The sequence below is a fragment of the Stegostoma tigrinum genome, chromosome 6, assembly GCF_030684315.1.
Source record: "Stegostoma tigrinum isolate sSteTig4 chromosome 6, sSteTig4.hap1, whole genome shotgun sequence".
NCBI classification, from domain to species: domain Eukaryota; kingdom Metazoa; phylum Chordata; class Chondrichthyes; order Orectolobiformes; family Stegostomatidae; genus Stegostoma; species Stegostoma tigrinum.
Window position 1 is genome coordinate 69,801,507 of NC_081359.1, and position 17,972 is coordinate 69,819,478.

General features: G+C 43.2%; 1 protein-coding gene across 2 annotated transcripts in view; it reads right to left on the reverse strand.

Annotated features, from left to right (window-relative positions):
* Positions 1 to 17,972, reverse strand: part of cwf19l2 (CWF19 like cell cycle control factor 2) — a 121,859-nt gene that overhangs the window by 59,449 nt on the left and 44,438 nt on the right. For both annotated transcript variants that reach the window (XM_059646630.1, XM_059646629.1), the window contains exons 7-8: positions 17,257 to 17,372; positions 7,694 to 8,514 (exon numbers count right to left, since the gene is read on the reverse strand). In XM_059646630.1, coding sequence (XP_059502613.1) covers positions 7,694 to 8,514; positions 17,257 to 17,372 — 937 coding nt within the window. The remainder of the gene's footprint in view (positions 1 to 7,693; positions 8,515 to 17,256; positions 17,373 to 17,972) is intronic.

Genomic DNA, 17,972 nt, shown 5'->3' on the forward strand with positions numbered 1-17,972 from the left:
GAGGGGGAGGCGGACCGAAGGTGGATAGAGGAGAAGATAGGTGGAGAGGAGAGTATAGGTGGGGAGGACGGACAGGTCAAGGAGGCGGGATGAGGTTAGTAGGTAGGAAATGGAGCTGCGGCTTGAGGTAGGAGGAGGGGTTCGGTGAGAGGAAGAACAGGTTAGGGAGGCGGGGACGAGCTGGGTTGGTTTTGGGATGCAGTGGGGGAAGGGGAGATTTTGAAGCTTGTGAAGTCCACATTAATAGCATTGGGCTGCAGAGTTCCCAAGTGGAATATGAGTTGCTGTTCCTGCAACCTTCGGTTGGCATCATTATGGCACTGAAGGAGGCCCATAATGTACATGTCATCGAAGGAATGGGAGGGGGAGTTAAAATAGTTCACGACTGGGAGGTGCAGTTGTTTATTGCAAACCGAGCGGAGGTGTTCTGCAAAGCAGTCCCAAGCCTCCGCTTGGTTTCCCCAATGTAGAGGAAGCCACAATGAGTACAGTGGATGCAGTATACCACATTGGCAGATGTGCAGGTGAACATCTGCTTGATATGGAAAGTCATCTTGGGGCCTGGGATGGGGGTGAGGGAGGTGGTGTGGGGGGTAAGTGTAGCACTTACTGCGGTTGCAGTGGAAAGTGCCGGGTGTGGTGGGGTTGGAGGGGAGTGTGGAGCAGACAAGGGAGTCCTGGAGAGAGTGGTCTCTCTGGAAGGCAGAGAAGGGTGGGGATGGAAAAATGTCTTGGCTGGTGGGGTCTGACTGTAGATGGCAGAAGTGTCGGAGGATGATGCGCTGTATCCGGAGGTTGGTGGGGTCGTATGTGAGGACAAGGGGGATTTTCTTAGGGCGTTTATTGAGGGTGTGAGGGACGTGTTGAGGGAAATGCGGGAGATACGGTCGAGGGCGGTTCTTGACCACTGCGGTTTGGGGGGGGGGGGGGTGGTTGCGGTCCTTGAAGAACGTGGACATCTGGGATGTGCGGGAGTGGAATGCCTCATCCTGGGAGCAGATGCGGCGGAGGCGAAGGAATTGGGAATAGGGGATGGAATTTTTGCAGGAGGGTGGGTGGGAGGAGGTGTATTCTAGGTAGCTGTGGGAGTCGGTGGGCTTGAAATGGACATCAGTTTCTATTTGGTTACCTGAGATGGAGACTGAGGGGTCCAGGAAGGTGAGGGATGTGTTGGAGATGGCCCAGGTGAACTTGAGGTTGGGGTGGTAGGTGTTGGTGTAGTGGATGAACTGTTCGAGCTCCTCTTGGGAGCAAGAGGCGGCGCCGATACAGTCATCAATGTAACTGAGGAAGAGGTGGGATTTGGGGCCTGTGTAGGTGCGGAAGAGGGACTGTTCCACGTAACCTACAAAGAGGCAGGCATAGCTTGGGCCCATGCGGGTACCCATGGCCACCCACTTTGTCTGTAGGAAGTGGGAGGAATCGAAAGAGAAGTTGTTGAGGGTGAGGACGAGTTCGGCTAGGCAGATGAGGGTGTTGGTGGAGACGGCCTTGAGGCCATCTGCATGAGGAATGCAGGTGTACAGCGACTGGACATCCATGGTGAAAATGTGGTGTTGGGGACTGGGGAATTGGAAGTTTTGGAAAAGGTGGAGGGCGTGGGTGGTGTCACGGATGTAGGTCGGGAGTTCCTGGACCAAGGGGGAGAAAATGGAGTCCAGATAGGTGGAGATGAGTTCGGTCGGGCAGGAGCAGGCGGAGACAATGGGTCGATGAGGGCAGGCAGATTTGTGGATTTTGGGAAGGAGATAGAAGCGGGCAGTGCGGGTTTGGGGAACAATGAGGTTGGAGGCTGTGGGTGGGAGGTCACCTGAGGTGATGAGGTTGTGAACGGTTTGGGAGTTGATGGTTTGGTGCTCAGGGGTGGGTTCGTGCTCCAGGGGGCGGTAGGAGGTGGTATCGGAGAGTTGGCATTTGGCCTCGGCGATGTAGAGGTCAGTGAGCCATTCTAAAGCCGCACCTCCCTTGTCTGCGGGTTTGATGGTGAGGTTGGGGTTGGAGCAGAGGGAACGGAGGGCTGCCCATTCTGCGGGGGAGAGGTTGGAGCCGGTGAGAGGGGTGGAGAGGTTGAGGCGGTTAATGTCTTGACGACAGTTGGAGATGAAGAGGTCGAGGGAGGGTAGGAGGCCTGGGGGGTGGTGTCCAGGAGGAAGACATGTGTTGGAGGCGGGCGAAGGGGTCAGTGGAGGGAGAGTTAGGTTCCCGGTTAAAGAAGCAAGTGTGGAGCAAAGGCGGCGGAAGAACTGCTCTATGTCCAAACATGACTGGTATTCGTTGATGTATGGGTGGAGGGGGACAAAGGTGAGTCCATTGCTGAGGACTGAGAATTTGTCTTCTGTCAGTGGGAGGTCTGGGGGGGGAGGGGGGGGGTGGTGAAAATTAGGCAGGTTTCAGTGTGGCTGTCTTCTCTGGGGCTGCTGGCTGTGGACAGGGTTCCATCGGCGTCAGCTGTGGGTGGAGTGGGCGGGTCATCTCATATCCCAGTTTTAGTCTCCTGACTGTCGTCATAAGAATGTCCTGACTCCCCCATACTCTTCAAAAGATTCACAATCCCAGTTGTCTATACCTAAGATGTGGCTCCTTCTTTTTCTTCACTAGAACCTCAATATCTCTATTCATCCACTGTTCCCTACTCTTATCAGCCTTACCTTTCACTCTAACAGGAACACACTGCCTCTGAATGCTTATTATCTCACTTTTGAAAACCTCACACTTGCGAGTCGCTCCTTTTCCTGTGAACAGTCTACTCCAATCAACTTTTGGAAGTTCCTGTCTCGTGCTGTCAAAATTGGCTTGGCTCCAATTTAGAACATTAACTTTTAAATAAGGCCTATCCTTTTCTGTAGCTATTTTAAAACTAATAGAATTATGATCAATGGTCCGAAACTGCTCCCTTCAGTTACTTGGTCCGCTTTATTTCCCAAAAGAAGGTCAAGTTTTATTCCTTCTCTAGTAGGTACAACGATATATCAATAAAGAAAATTTTCTTGAACACATTTAACAAATTCTTCCCCACCCAAGCCCTTAACACTATCCTGTACACCCATTACAATTGGATCAGATTAATGACCTGCAGTAGTGCCATATCTAATCACAAAATGAGAGTGGGCAATTAAACTAGCCAAAGCAGACAGATCCAAAATCTTGTCTTTCCTCAGTGGTGGAGGAGCCCAGCACATCAATATAAAAAACAAGACTGAAACATTTATGTTCATGTCCAACAGAAGTGCCAAATGGATGAAATGTAGGCTCCAAGTAGCCCATTTGGCTTTTTAAGTCTGTTCCACCATTCAATTAGATCATTGTTGAGCTTATAATCCTCAATTCCACTTTCCTGCCTTACCCCCACAGCCTGTGAAACCATAACTTGATTAACTACCTCAACTAGAATATACTGAATAACCTAGCTGTGACCACTTTCTGCGAAGAATTCCACAGGTTTGTTACCTAAAAACATTCTTCCTAATGTGTCTCAAACGGGTGACCCCTTACTTGGAGATTTTTCGTGCCAAAGTGCGTAACCTCACAGTTTCTGCATAACCTCACACACTCTGTTGCCTGCCCTCACTTCTACATCAGTTGAACGCTATTGAAAAATCTATGCCTTTGTCACTTCATGTCTTGATTACTGCAGTATATTCCTCACAAGACTTTCCAATCACAACCAGCATAGGCTCCAACTCATTCAAAACTTTGCAGCCATCAGCCCATCTCATGCAAAGTCCCAGACTTTCAATTCTTATTGCTCATCTCACTTTCCTGTACACAGTGTGCTCAGGCAACTTAATACATTAAGACACAAGAACAAAAAGAAAATTAGCATGACTTTGTTCTGCAATTTCATAGTATTCACTCATGGGGCTTGGGTATTGCTTGTCCCTAGTTACCTTTGAAAAGGCAATGGTAAGCAGTTCATGTGGTGTAGGTATGTCCATAATGCTGATGAGGAGTGAATTCTTGGATTTTGACCCAGCAACAACAAAGGAATGGAAACATATTGCTAAGGCAGGAAGGTGTGTGGCTTGGAGGGGAACTTGCAGATGGTGGTGTTCCCATGTAACTCTGCCCTTGCCATTCTCAAAGCAAGTGGTCATGCGTTTGAAAGTTGCTGTCTGATGATTTTTGGCAAATTTATGCTGTGCATTTTGTGGATGGTAAACACTACTATTACTGCGCATCGGTGGAGGAAGGAGTGAATGTGTATGGAGGTGGACTGCTTTGAATGATGTGAAGCTTCTTGAGTGTTGCGAGACCTGCATTCATCTTAACAAATGGTGAGTATTTCTTCACGCTCTTGATTTAGTGCATCATACAAACTAAAACGCAATAAAACCTAACCCAGAAAAATAATCCAAATTTGAACATCTTTCAAAACTGTATTTAGTTAAAAACTGTATTCAAAACTGCTAAGATAATGAAATGTGAGGCTGGATGAACACAGCAGGCCCAGCAGCATCTCAGGAGCACAAAAGCTGACGTTTCGGGCCTAGGCCCTTCATCAGAGAGCGGGATGGGGTGGGGGTTCTGGAATAAATAGGGAGAGAGGGGGAGGCGGACCGAAGATGGAGAGAAAAGAAGATAGGTGGAGAGGAGAGTATAGGTGGAGAGGGGATAGGTCAGTCCAGGGAAGACGGACAGGTCAAGGAGGTGGGATGAGGTTAGTAGGTAGGAGATGGAGGGGCAGCTTGGGGTGGGAGGAAGGGATGGGTGAGAGGAAGAACAGGTTAGGGAGGCAGAGACAGGTTGGACTGGTTTTGGGATGCAGTGGGTGGAGGGGAAGAGCTGGGCTGGTTGTGTGGTGCAGTGGGGGGAGGGGATAAACTGGACTGGTTTTGGGATGCGGTGGGGGAAGGGGAGATTTTGAAGCTGGTGAAGTCCACATTGATACCATTGGGCTGCAGGGTTCCCAAGCAGAATATGAGTTGCTGTTCCTGCAACCTTCAGGTGGCATACCTCTCCACCCCTCTCACCCACTCCAACCTCTCCCCCGCAGAACGGGCAGCCCTCCGCTCCAACCCCAACCTCACCATCAAACCCGCAGACAAGGGTGGCGCAGTGGTAGTATGGCGCACTGACCTCTACATGGCCAAGGCCAAATGCCAACTCTCCGACACCACCTCCTACCGCCCCCTTGATCATGCCCCCACACCCGAGCACCAAACCATCATCTCCAACACCATTCATGACCTCATCACCTCAGGGGACCTCCCAGCCACAGCCTCCAACCTCATTGTTCCCCAACCCCGCACGGCCCATTTCTATCCCCTTCCCAAACCTGCCTGCCCTGGTCGACCCATCGTCTCAGCCTGCTCGTGCCCCACCGAACTCATCTCCACCTATCTGAACTCCATTTTCTCCCCTTTGGTCCAGGAACTCCCTACCTACGTCCGTGACACCACCCACACCCTCCACCTCCTCCAGGACTTCCAATTCCCTGGCCCCCAACACCTCATTTTCACCATGGACGTCCGGTCCCTATACACGTGTATTCCGCGTGCAGATGGCCTCAAGGCTCTCCGCTTCTTCCTGTCCCGCAGGCCCGACCAGTCCCCCTCCACCGACACCCTCATCTGCCTAGCCAAACTCGTCCTCACCCTCAACAACTTCTCTTTTGATTCCTCCCACTTCCTACAGACTAAGGGGGTGGCCATGGGCACCCACATGGGCCCCAGCTATGCCTGCCTCTTTGTAGGTTACGTGGAACAGTCCCTCTTCCGCACCTACACAGGCCCCAAACCCCACCTCTTCCTCCATTACATTGATGACTGTATCGGCGCCGCCTCTTGCTCCCAAGAGGAGCTCGAACAGTTCATCCACTTCATCAACACCTTCCACCCCAACCTTCAGTTCACCTGGGCCATCTCCAGCACATCCCTCACCTTCGTGGACCTCTCAGTCTCCATCTCAGGCAACCAGCTTGTAACTGATGTCCATTTCAAGCCCACCGACTCCCACAGCTACATAGAACACACCTCCTCCCACCCACCCTCCTGCAAAAATTCCATCCCCTATTCCCAATTCCTCCGCCTCCGCCGCATCTGCTCCCATGATGAGGCATTCCACTCCCGCACATCCCAGATGTCCAAGTTCTTCAAGGACCGCAACTTCCCCCCCACAGTGGTCGAGAACGCCCTTGACCACGTCTCCCGCATTTCCCACAACACATCCCTCAAACCCCGCCCCCGCCACAACCGCCCAAAGAGGATCCCCCTCGTTCTCACACACCAGCCCACCAACCTCCGGATACAACGTATCATCCTCCAACACTTCCGCCATCTACAATCCGACCCCACCACTCAAGGCATTTTTCCATCCCCATCCCTGTCTGCTTTCCAGAGAGACCACTCTCTCCGTGACTCCCTTGTTCGCTCCACACTGCCCTCCAACCCCACCACACCCGGCACCTTCCCCTGCAACCGCAGGAATTGCTACACTTGCCCCCACACCTCCTCCCTCACCCCTATCGCAGGCCACAAGATAACTTTCCATATTAAGCAGAGGTTCACCTGCACATCTGCCAATGTGGTATACTGCATCCACTGTACCCGGTGTGGCTTCCTCTACATTGGGGAAACCAAGCGGAGGCTTGGGAACAGCTTTGCAGAACACCTCCGCTCGGTTCGCAATAAACAACTGCACCTCCCAGTCGCAAACCATTTCCACTCCCCCTCCCATTCTTTAGATGACATGTCCATCATGGGCCTCCTGCAGTGCCACAATGATGCCATCCGAAGGTTGCAGGAACAGCAACTCATATTCCGCTTGGGAACCCTGTGGCCCAATGGTATCAATGTGGACTTCACCAGCTTCAAAATCTCCCCTTCCCCCACCGCATCCCAAAGCCAGTCCAGTTCGTTCCCTTCCCCCACTGCACCACACAACCAGCCCAGCTCTTCCCCTCCACTCACTGCATCCCAAAACCAGTCCAACCTGTCTCTGCCTCCCTAACCTGTTCTTCCTCTCACCCATCCCTTCCTCCCACCCCAAGCCACACCTCCATCTCCTACCTACTAACCTCATCCCACCTCCTTGACCTGTCCATCTTCCCTGGACTGACCTATCCCCTCCCCACCTATACTCTCCTCTCCACCTATCTTCTTTTCTCTCCATCTTCGGTCCGCCTCCCCCTCTCTCCCTATTTATTCCAGAACCCCCACCCCATCTCGCTCTCTGATGAAGGGCCTAGGCCCGAAACGTCAGCTTTTGTGCTCCTGAGATGCTGCTGGGCCTGCTGTGTTCATCCAGCCTCACATTTCATTATCTTGGATTCTCCAGCATCTGCAGTTCCCATTATCATTTCAAAACTGCTAAAATTGGAAAGCTAAAAAGTATCTTAAAGACACAATAATATGGAAGTGGCTACAACTTTGATTTTCAGGATGGTTCTTCATGAAATATTCCATCAAACGAGAATTGAGGCAGAAATCCTCATCTGAGTCCAACACTTAGAAATTACATCCCAGAGTCAGATGACACTTCTACCAGTCATGGCAACTTTGGCCTTGATGAATGTTAATATTTTATTTCAGCAGCAAACCCTTCCTAACTAATTTATGTCAATTTATTATTATACAGGTCACAATTAATGCTCATTGTGAAAGCCAAAAGTGTGATTTCTGGCACAGGTATCTCATAATACATAAAATGGTGGTATGAAAACAGCGTCCCGCCTTCCTTATTCAGGTACACTTACCTAGAAATTGGCTCCTGTCGATCTTGTGAAGATTGTACCTGCACAAGACTACTTTGTCTGGGATTGGTCTCTGTCAATTTGTTCATAGAGTGTGGGGCTTCCGTGTGTTCTGAAACACTGCACTGATGTTGAAATGATGTAGACTCTTCTGATGGCTTGTTTCCATTATTGGTTTTGCACCATGTTGACATTCTATTACTGTCTTTGCCTGGCTTTTGAAAACCACTACTAAAGGAATGGTGTGCTTCTGGCTTATGGTTAGAAGTGCTCACAAGGTTGATGCCCCATTTACTATCACTACTTCCTTCATCTTCAGGTTTCATAAACTTAGATTTTAAATTATTTAAAGATCTCTCTTTCTCCACTTCATGAAAAACGTAACTTTCCAAACCTCTAGCATGATTGTTTCTTTGCCCGGTCTCTCTATATTTTTCTACACTGATTCTGTTAATTCTTCCACTCTTATCTGTACATTTATCTTTGGCACATTCCATTTCAATTTCTCGGTCACTTGATGTGTATTTGTGTCTATATCTATTTGGAATATCTCTTCTTTCATCATCCCTTTCTCTGCAAATAATCAGGTCCTGGAAACTTTCTTTTGATCTTTCTTTTTCAGTATCTCTATCATCTTCTTCATATCTGCCCTTGTTTCTACTCAGATCCCTTTTAGAACCACAGTCTTTTGCTTCATTTCGACTAGAACTCCAGTTTCTTGATTTTTTCCAATTCTCTCTTCTATCCCTTTCATGGTGGTCTTGATAGTTTAATGCTGCAACTTTTTCAGCTTCTTGTAACTTCTGTTGGAATAAGTCCATTGACTAAAAAGAGAGAAAAATGAAACTGTTCAGCATAACTAAATCTTTAGTTTGACTGCTTTCATTGTTACTTCAATTTGAAGTGTTAAATCTTTGTAACAATAAAGTTAATCTGTTAAGGTCACTTCAATCGCCATCATCCCCAAAAATATTAACACACATTAAATCCTGTCAAACATTAATGTACATTGTACTTTCTTAAAATGCTGCTTCCAGATCTGAAGTGAACTTGAAATTGAAAATCATTTAGTATTGATGCAGAACATGGCAGTGCAGAATTTAAACACTGCTAAAAGAAGAACAGAAGTTGAAGTTTTACATCTCGAGCTCATTCGGACTAGGATAGAAGAAAGAAACAAAACAAAAGATTCTATGTTATATGGAATGAAAAGAGGCTGGTGATTGGATGGACCATAATTTTCACACTTGATACAGTCCAGATTATTTAATAAATGCTGACCAATAACAGAATTACACCTAATGATGGATATGCTTTTCTGAGATTTGCAAGCACAAGTTAGTTGAGCAGGAGTGGCTTTCTGCTAACTGAATAGCCAACAGGACATGTTGCTTGACATAATCTGCAGTCATTAGGACGTACAGCCTACATACCAGGCATCACACCATCAATGGAACTCATATCACATTACTCAATTGTGCTAGACAATATCTTTGTGACTTGACAGCAGCATCCCATTAGTACCGAAACCAACTCATGGATTTACTGCAGAGTAACAATGTGGACCAGCTAGATTCACCTGTTCATACTTTTGAGGCACCACCTCGTTGCAGGTTAAACTGAGGTAGACTGGGCACCGCTCAATGCTACAAATGATGGATACTGGTCCTTTCATGAGTTTTGCGAAGCAGGAGTGATGGTTTGATCAGGGTATCCATTGTTCAAACTGGTTCCAGTTTTACGAGGACTCCTTCATGTCTTACTCAGTTAAGTGCTGCTTTGATGTCAATCATCTTCACTCACTCTCATCTTAGCTAACAATTAATTTCATTTACGAACAGGCACTATTTATCATGGCTCATTTATCTATGCCTCAATATCTTTGCTTAAATCAAAAACAAAACATGGAAACAATCTCTGGTTAATACTTGAAGAAACAACAAACAATGTCAAGGTGGAAGGTAAGCTCTATTCTTGAAGGGTATAATCACAAATGAGCTAAAGGGAGTTTTCTCAGCCAAATCTCTCTCATGAAGCTGTGATCTGAAACTTTTGACTTTTTTTTCTTAAATAATAACACTATTGAACAAACTGAAATTAAATAATTTGACACAAACAATGAAATAATTTGGATCTTTCTGATCAACCTAGCTTAGCCCTATATTGGGTAGTGCATTAATCCACAGAGTCATCAGGGAGCTCCAGATATTTCCTCCTTTTCCATGATGGCATTAGAGGGCATTTAGATATGATTATGACAGAGTGCTAAAGATCCACAGGTCTATCCAGTCAGTCCCAAATGACTGTTATATTGTATATCTCAACAGATGTATATTCTATACCGTATCCAAAATTATTGGAATTTCTGGGATAGAGAAAAGTGAGATTACAAATCCACATTAACTCAAGGGAAAATCTGCCAAATCCCTGTCTAACCCATGCCGGTGACACAAACTAGTTCAGATCATCACTCTAGTCCTGAATTTCCTACAGTAACTACCTTCTCTCAGTGACTGATTCTGTGTTTGCCAGAAATAGGTTCAGCTGTTGCTGAAAACAATTTGGTGAGGCAGTATTTATTGCATAGCGCGATTCTCAGTTCCAAGGGTCCACTCATATAATTTTAAACTACTGTCCTTGGAAAAGGGGCAACATAGACTTCTGAGAATTATTCTATGGATAAGGGACTCCAGTGGGCAGTGGATAAGATGGGCAGTTTGGTTCTCCTTAAAGCAGAAAGGGGTTAATGGAGATTTGATAGCATTTTACAAAATCATGAAGGAAAGTAAAAAAACTGCATACTTTACCAATGGTTACAACCTGATTGCAGGGGACTGCCAAAAGTAGACATGAGGAAAAACCTTATTACAAAATTAGTTATAATTTGGAGCAAACACTGCCTTACAGGGCGTGAATGACAATTTTTTAATAGGTTTTAGAAAGAATGTGGATAAAAACGGAAGGAGAAAAAATGTGAAGTAGTGTAGGGAAGACTTGGCAACTTAATTGTGGAATGTTCTTTGAAAGGAATGGCACAGGCTCAACGTGCCAAATGGTCGCTTTCTGTGCTAACCTACTCTATAAAGCAACAATTGGAAATCAACATAAAGTTATAAAAGACAGATAGAAAAAACGTTGTCATTATTCTTCATCAGGCAATACAACAGCGCTGAAAAACACTCCATGGGTCCTTTAGTTATAATGGTTGTTCACAACAGACAACTCCTTTGCTCACAACAAAACTTTACTGCATCAAATTGCAATTTGTAGCGATAAGTTTCATTCATTGATTCTTCATGGGCTTTGAATTTTTATATCTCCTGGTGCGAGTGTGATATTTTATAAGATGGTTAGATTTTAAACTGCTTCTGATAATTCAATGTGAAATGAAGTATGGGATCTACTAGTTCTGCCTGACAGTAAGCAATGTGAGCTGGTTGCCGCAGGGATTGGGTGCTCATGGTAATCACAATGGGCAGATGTAACACATGAACAGAAAAGGCAAGGGGCTGAACTGACTTCGCATTGGCTGAGACTCCGAGATATACTGATTCATAGAATTTGGATGGATTCGGAACAGAGTAAAGATGCAAGAAACGGATTGCTGCGAAAGCAAAATGCAGGTGAAAACTGTTACAATCCTTGTAGTGAACAATAATCTTTAACAAGAGATTCAAATTCTCAAACATTTTAAATAAATCACACAAGACGGCAAGTTAAAATTTTTGATGCAACAAACAAACTAAACAATGACTAAACAGTGCTTGTCAATTAATACTTTAAAACAACAGAAATTGTCCTTATTCAACTAATAACTCCATGCTGCATATATATATGGATACACACACATTACAGCACATTTTCCACAGGGTTTGTATAGAACATGCCACAGTTACTATTAACTTCTAAAGGAGTCATTTTACCATATTTTATGAAGACATAATCTCCCATAACTAGATAGTTGTGAGTTGGTGATTTTAGACAGGACAACCAAGGCAAGGAACTACAAAAAGAACAACAGGGTCCAGGGAGGTACGGACGATCAGAGGGACCTTGCTGCTCATGTCCACCAGTCTTTTAAGGTAGCAGGACAAAAAGATTAAGTGGTTAAGAAGGCATATGGGATACTTGCCTTTATTGGCTGAGATGCGGAATTGGAGAGCATGGAGATTATACTGGAACTCTATTAAAAGTTGGTTAGGCCACAGCTGGAGTGCTGCACAGATCTAGAATCCACATTACAGGAAAAATTGATTGCACTGGGGAGGGTGCAGAGGAGATTTTAACAGTTTGTTGTCTGGATTTGAAGAGTTTCAGTTATGCAGAGAGATTTCATAGACTGGGGTTGTTTTCCCTGGAGCAGAGGACACTGTGGAGTGGGGTGGGGGGAGTCGTGGTTGAGATGTAAAACATTATGGGGGGCACAGAGGGGGTAGACAGGAAGAAACGTTTCCCCTTGATGTAAGGATCAATTGTGAGGGTGGATAGATTTAAGGGCAGAAGGTTTAGAGATGTGAGGGTAAAAATGTTTTTCACCCAGAGGGTGGTGGGAATCTCACTGCCTGCAAGGATGGTGAGGCAGAAATCCTCATAAGATTGAAGAAGTATTTAAAATATGCACTTGCAACGCCTGGGCATAGAAGGCTATAGACTTAGTGCTGGAAAATAGAATTCGAATAGTTATGTGTTCGTTTTTGACCGACGCATACTCAATGGATTGAACAGCTTTTCTATTTTCAATAGACCTCCATGACTTGGACTGCTGAAAGTCCTTTATCTCATTCTCCTTGAGAATTCCTGAACCATCAACTTTCATCACTTAAAGCACACTCCAGTGATTTCTTTTTCCAGCCTCGCCAAGGGATATCTTCCAATAAGCTTAAATCACTGCAGGTTCCTTTATTCAATCATAGGACAAACTTTCTTCAGTATTTCCTTGAAGTTAACAAATAAAACAGCCTTTTCCCTCTGCAGACCCAACCAATTTCTGTTCCACATCACACTCTTTTAGTTTTTATTCCAAGAGATTTAAAGACTGACAAGTCCTCAGTCAGTCCCATGCTGATTGAGGAATGCTCGGGAAGATTGAGTCAAAGATCTTTTGATGAGTAGAAGACTCAGATGAAACAGAAGGATGAGAGCCCACTGAAATGATGGGAGGATTTGGGACTTTAAAATACAAATACAGTTCCAGCGACAGTGTGCTGTCATGTTTCAAATGGAGTGGGGTTATCAATCATGTTAAAAACCCCACTGTGTCAGGGATGCCTGCTTTGTAGCTTAGCGTGTTAGTTAACTCTAATGTTCAGTCAATCTTGACTTAGTCTGGTTGTTATAGTAAATGTTTAAAACATGCAAACTTGTTGAATTATTTCTTTAAATTGGTCACTGATGTCTCAAATCTCTTCAAAAGTTATCTTGTCTGCAATTGTCACACAAATTCACACATTGAGATACAATTATGTCACAACAAGCATGGGTTGAATATATGCAAGTTTTATGATTAAACACATATTCACTAATTTCTTGTTCTGTACGTAAACTCAGTATTGACATCTATTATGTTATTTTCATATCACAGTTAGCAACATCTGGAGGAAATAGCTAATGCTAACACATGGCCTCAGTGCAGATATCTTTGAGTCATATGTGGAACACCCATCACTGGATAGATTTTTCTTGTTCACTTAAACAAGCTAAGCATGAAAAATGTTTCTTTGCAACTTGACCAGGCAAACTATAGATCCAGTTCTATTAGCCATAGCTGTTGAATCAGGACTGCACTTAGGCGTAGCCAGAAGGAAAGGAAGAAAAAAATACCTGAGAGCACAAAGGTAGTACAAGTGACATGAAATGCTCATCTCTCAAAAGCAACTTGTGAATACAGATAGCATCAGATGTCAGTCTGTAAACTACTAGATGGGGGAGAAATAAATGTAGGGTAGCGAACTCAGGAAAATAAACACTGATGTTTTGAAAACAGTTCATATTACAAAAGATGAAGTGCTGGAGGTCTGGATAGTCAGCATGATTTTCTGCAAAAGAAAGCATACCTCACAAGCTTGATTGAGTTTTTTGAAGAAATAACCAAGAAGGTGGATGAGGGCAGAGCAGTAGACATCATTTACTTGGGCTTTAGTAAAGCCTATGACAAGGTTCTGCATAGTAAATTGATGAGTAAAGTTAGGTCACATGGGATTAGGGTGAGCTTGCCAATTGGATTCAAAATCGGCTTAACAGCAGGAGACAGTTGTGGTGGAGGGTTGCTTTTTGGGCTGAAGGCCTGTTACCAGTGGTGTTCTCAGGGATCGGTACTGTGTCCACATTTATTTATATAAATGATTATATATATATGTCATTTGTACAAATGGTTTAGATGAGAATACAGAAGAAATAGTTAGTAAGTTTGCAGATGACAACAAAGGTATAGTGAACAATTAAGAAGGTTATTTAAGATTACAAAGGGATCTTCATCAATTGGGCCAATTGGCTGAGAAGTTTCAGATGGAGTTTACTTTGGATAAATATGAGGTGTTGCATTTTGACAAAACAAACAAGGACAGCATTTATACAATTTAAAAAGTCACAGCTTGGTTGGTGTTATAGAACAGAAAGACCTACTTCAGGTACATCATTCTTTGAAGTTTGCTTCACATGTAGATGGGATGGTTAAGAAGACATTCTGCAGGTTTGCCTTCATTGCTCAGACCTTTGAGTATAGGAGTTGGGACATTATGTTGAGATTGGACAGGATGTTATGACAAAATGCTGAAATAATCTTTAAAATTGATGTACTATTGGTAAGTGTTAACTGTAATGAATGGAGTTTCTCCTTCCAAATTATTACCAAGTATGAAGTTAATACTACAAACAGAAAATATGTGTCTCATTTTTAAACTACCCTGAAACAGCTAATGGTAAAAGTTGAGGTGACAGCTTGCCTCCTACAAATAAACCGGAGTTTTAAATAATAGTTTACACTTGGCAGACAAATAAAGTAAACCAGAAATAAAAATTATACAAATTACAGACTCAAAATTGCATGCAATTCAATGTGCTTCTGGCTTTAAACAAAATTAAATTAGGACTATAGCGGTCTAAACAATGGGACAAGACGAGCAAGTTCAGCATTAGGCAAAACATTAAAATGTGGAATTTGGTCATTAAGAACTCGATCAGGAGCAAGACATTACATCACCAAGCTGAGCTTTCAATTTGTTCTAGTGAATCAAAGCTAGTTTGGCATTACATGCCTTGGGCTTGCAAGATTGGTCACTTTTCTTGTTCAAAGAAACCAATTTAAGGGATAGGTCTCTTATCCTGGTGTAAGGGTCCAATTGTATTTTGCAGTATAATTAAATTTGTTCTGTATGAAAAATGTAAATGTATTAAAGACTTTTCTGTTGGTTTGATAAAGGAGAAAGACATTGTAGTCAGGGATTTCATTTGAAATAATAAGGTTCTAGAAGATGTTAAGATTAATAAGGATGAAGTATTAATGCTTTAGCAGGCATAAAATGCCCAGGGCCTGATGCAATGTATCCCAGGCTGCTACAGGGGGCAAGGAAAGAGACTGCTGGAGCCCTGTGGAGATATTTCAGATGAAGTTCCAGATGATTGGAGGATAGCTACTATGATTCCTTTGTTCAAAAAGGACAGCAGGGATAAGCCAGGTAATTACAGGCCAGTTAGACTGACATCGGTGTTAGGTAAATAAATGGAAAAAAATCTGAGAGACAGGAGTAATCAAACTTGGAGATTGATCAAGGATAGCACATGGATCTGTTAGAGGCAGGTCCTGTCTGATTAAATTAATTGCGTTTTTTGAAAAAGTGACTAAATATATTGATGAGCGTAGTGCAGTGAATGTGGTTAACACAGTATTCATTGAGTTCTTTGAATTTCCCACATAGAAGGCTGGTCCAAAAAGTAACAGTCCATGGTATCCAATAAAAGTTGGCTAAATGGATCCAAACTCAGATTACAATTATGAGACAAAGGATGATGGTGGAGGTTTGCTTTTCTGATTGAAAGCCTGCAATCAGTTGTATACCACAGGGATTGGTGCTGAGACTTTGCTGCTTGTTATGTGTATGCCACACTCGGATGTGAATTTGAAATGGATAGTTAGTAAGTTTGCAGATGACACAAAAATTGGTGGTAGAGTTGATATTAAGGGTATTGGTGTCAGACTAAAGTCTGATTATTTATCAGTTGGCAGATTATGCAACAATGGCAGACAGAATTTAATCTAGATAATTGTGAGGTGATCATTTTGTGTGGTCTAATAATTTAAGGATATTCACAAAGAATGGTAGGTACCTAAGGAGTAGAGAGTAACAGAAAAATCTTGGTGCACAAGTCCATAGATCCCTGAAGGTGTCAGTACAGGTAGACAGGGTGGAGAAGGCGTACCAGAAGTTTGCCTTCATTAGCCAGTGCACAGAATATAGCAGCAAGGAAGTCTTGTTGCAACTTGATTAAAATAATGGTTCGGGCACAGATGGAATTCTGTGTGCATTTCTGGTTGTTATATTATCAGAACGACATGACTGTTCAGGACAGGATGCAGAGGAGAATCACAGAATATCACCTGGAATGAAAAGTCTCAGTTACAAAGAGAGATTGGATAGGCTAGGTTTGTTTTCCTTGGGGCGGGTTGGTGGAGAGAATCAGGTATACAAAATTATCAAAGGCATAGTGAGGAGAGATCATGAGATTTTTTTTCCTATGGTACATGTGACTAAGACTGGAGTGCACAAGTTTAAAGGTGAGGAGTAAACAGTTTAGAGATGCTTGGAGGAAAAGTTTTTTCACCCTGAGGGTTGTAGAAATATGGAACGTACTGCCTGAATGGCCGGTGGAGCAAGGTGCTGTTGCAACATTTAAGAAGCATTTGGATGAGCACTTAATATGCCAGTGAACAGAATGCTATGGAGTAAGTGAAAGTAAATAGGATTGCTATTTGTTGGTCCACACTGACATGGTGGACCAAAGGACCTGTTTCTAAGCTGTAAGATTCTATGATCCTCTATAAATGTACATCACAAAGATAACATTTTATTGTATTTTAACCAAAGGAATTTTATGTGCTACTGGTTTCCATCATAAATAAGTTTTCTGCTATTAATAAATGCTCATTAGTTTGGTATGTAGAAATGAATTGTAATTCATCACATGATTCAATATTAGGGCGAAACAAAGTTTCAAACTCATTCCCTTCTCTGAGTATATAAAGCCTACTACCAGTAAAATGCATTAATACTGTTTTTGTACATATCATAACGGAACATTTATATATTGAAGTTTTCACAGGGATTAAGTATTAGAAAGCTTAAGAGGAAATTCAAATATAGTTAACACAATCTGTCAAACGTAATGTGGTACATAAGGTCAAATTACTAGCTTTAACTTCACTTTACTGGGAAGGTATCCACAGAAATATGGCATCATATCCAAACATGGAGAAATCAAAGACATATTAAAAGTTTGGTAAGTGTAAGTTGAAGTTTAACAGATAGCAACAATTCATCTAATTTCAGTAACTTGGTTTAAAAAGTCCTTACCCCGTATCTTGTGGCAATTACATCTTCCAGACAGCATTGCTCTCTCTCAGCCTGTTCCTTCATACGTTGATAGGATTTTTTCAGCCAGCTCAGCCCCCCATCTTCAACCATAACAGCTATTCATTGAAAAATTTTAGAAATAAGCTTTAAAGTTCAAAGATTTACAAAACAGACCGGGGTTACATCAGTACAGCAAAAGTTAGCCTGCTAACAAAATTCACTAACATACTAAGTATGAAGGGGTAACGTGGAATATCATGAAAGTGTCCCTAGCTCTAGTTCAAGTCCTGTCTGAAAATAAATGCCCTGGAAGTGTCATAACATATTCAAACATGCTGATTAACTGAGGTGGGGGAATGGGTGGTACAAGCTGTGTGTCTGTTTAGACAATAATCTCTAAAACAAGGAATCGTTTTCAGGGCTACTATATCAACAGGCTTTGATCAGAGATACAACCATTTTATTAAAATTTGCAGCCTTTCATAAAAAAAAGCTGCTGTGTAGTAATACTAAAAATTTAAACAGGCCATCCTCTGCCCATACTATGGAATCATTTTGCTTAATTAAGTATCTCTTAACTAACCCATTTTTGCTATTTGATTTTTATTTCCCAGCAGAAAGAACACGGAAAATACAAAACAGAAGAGTGGAGATTATCAATTGTCAAGACAAATTAAAGACTTTATACATTTACAATCTATTCTGAAATCTTAAAA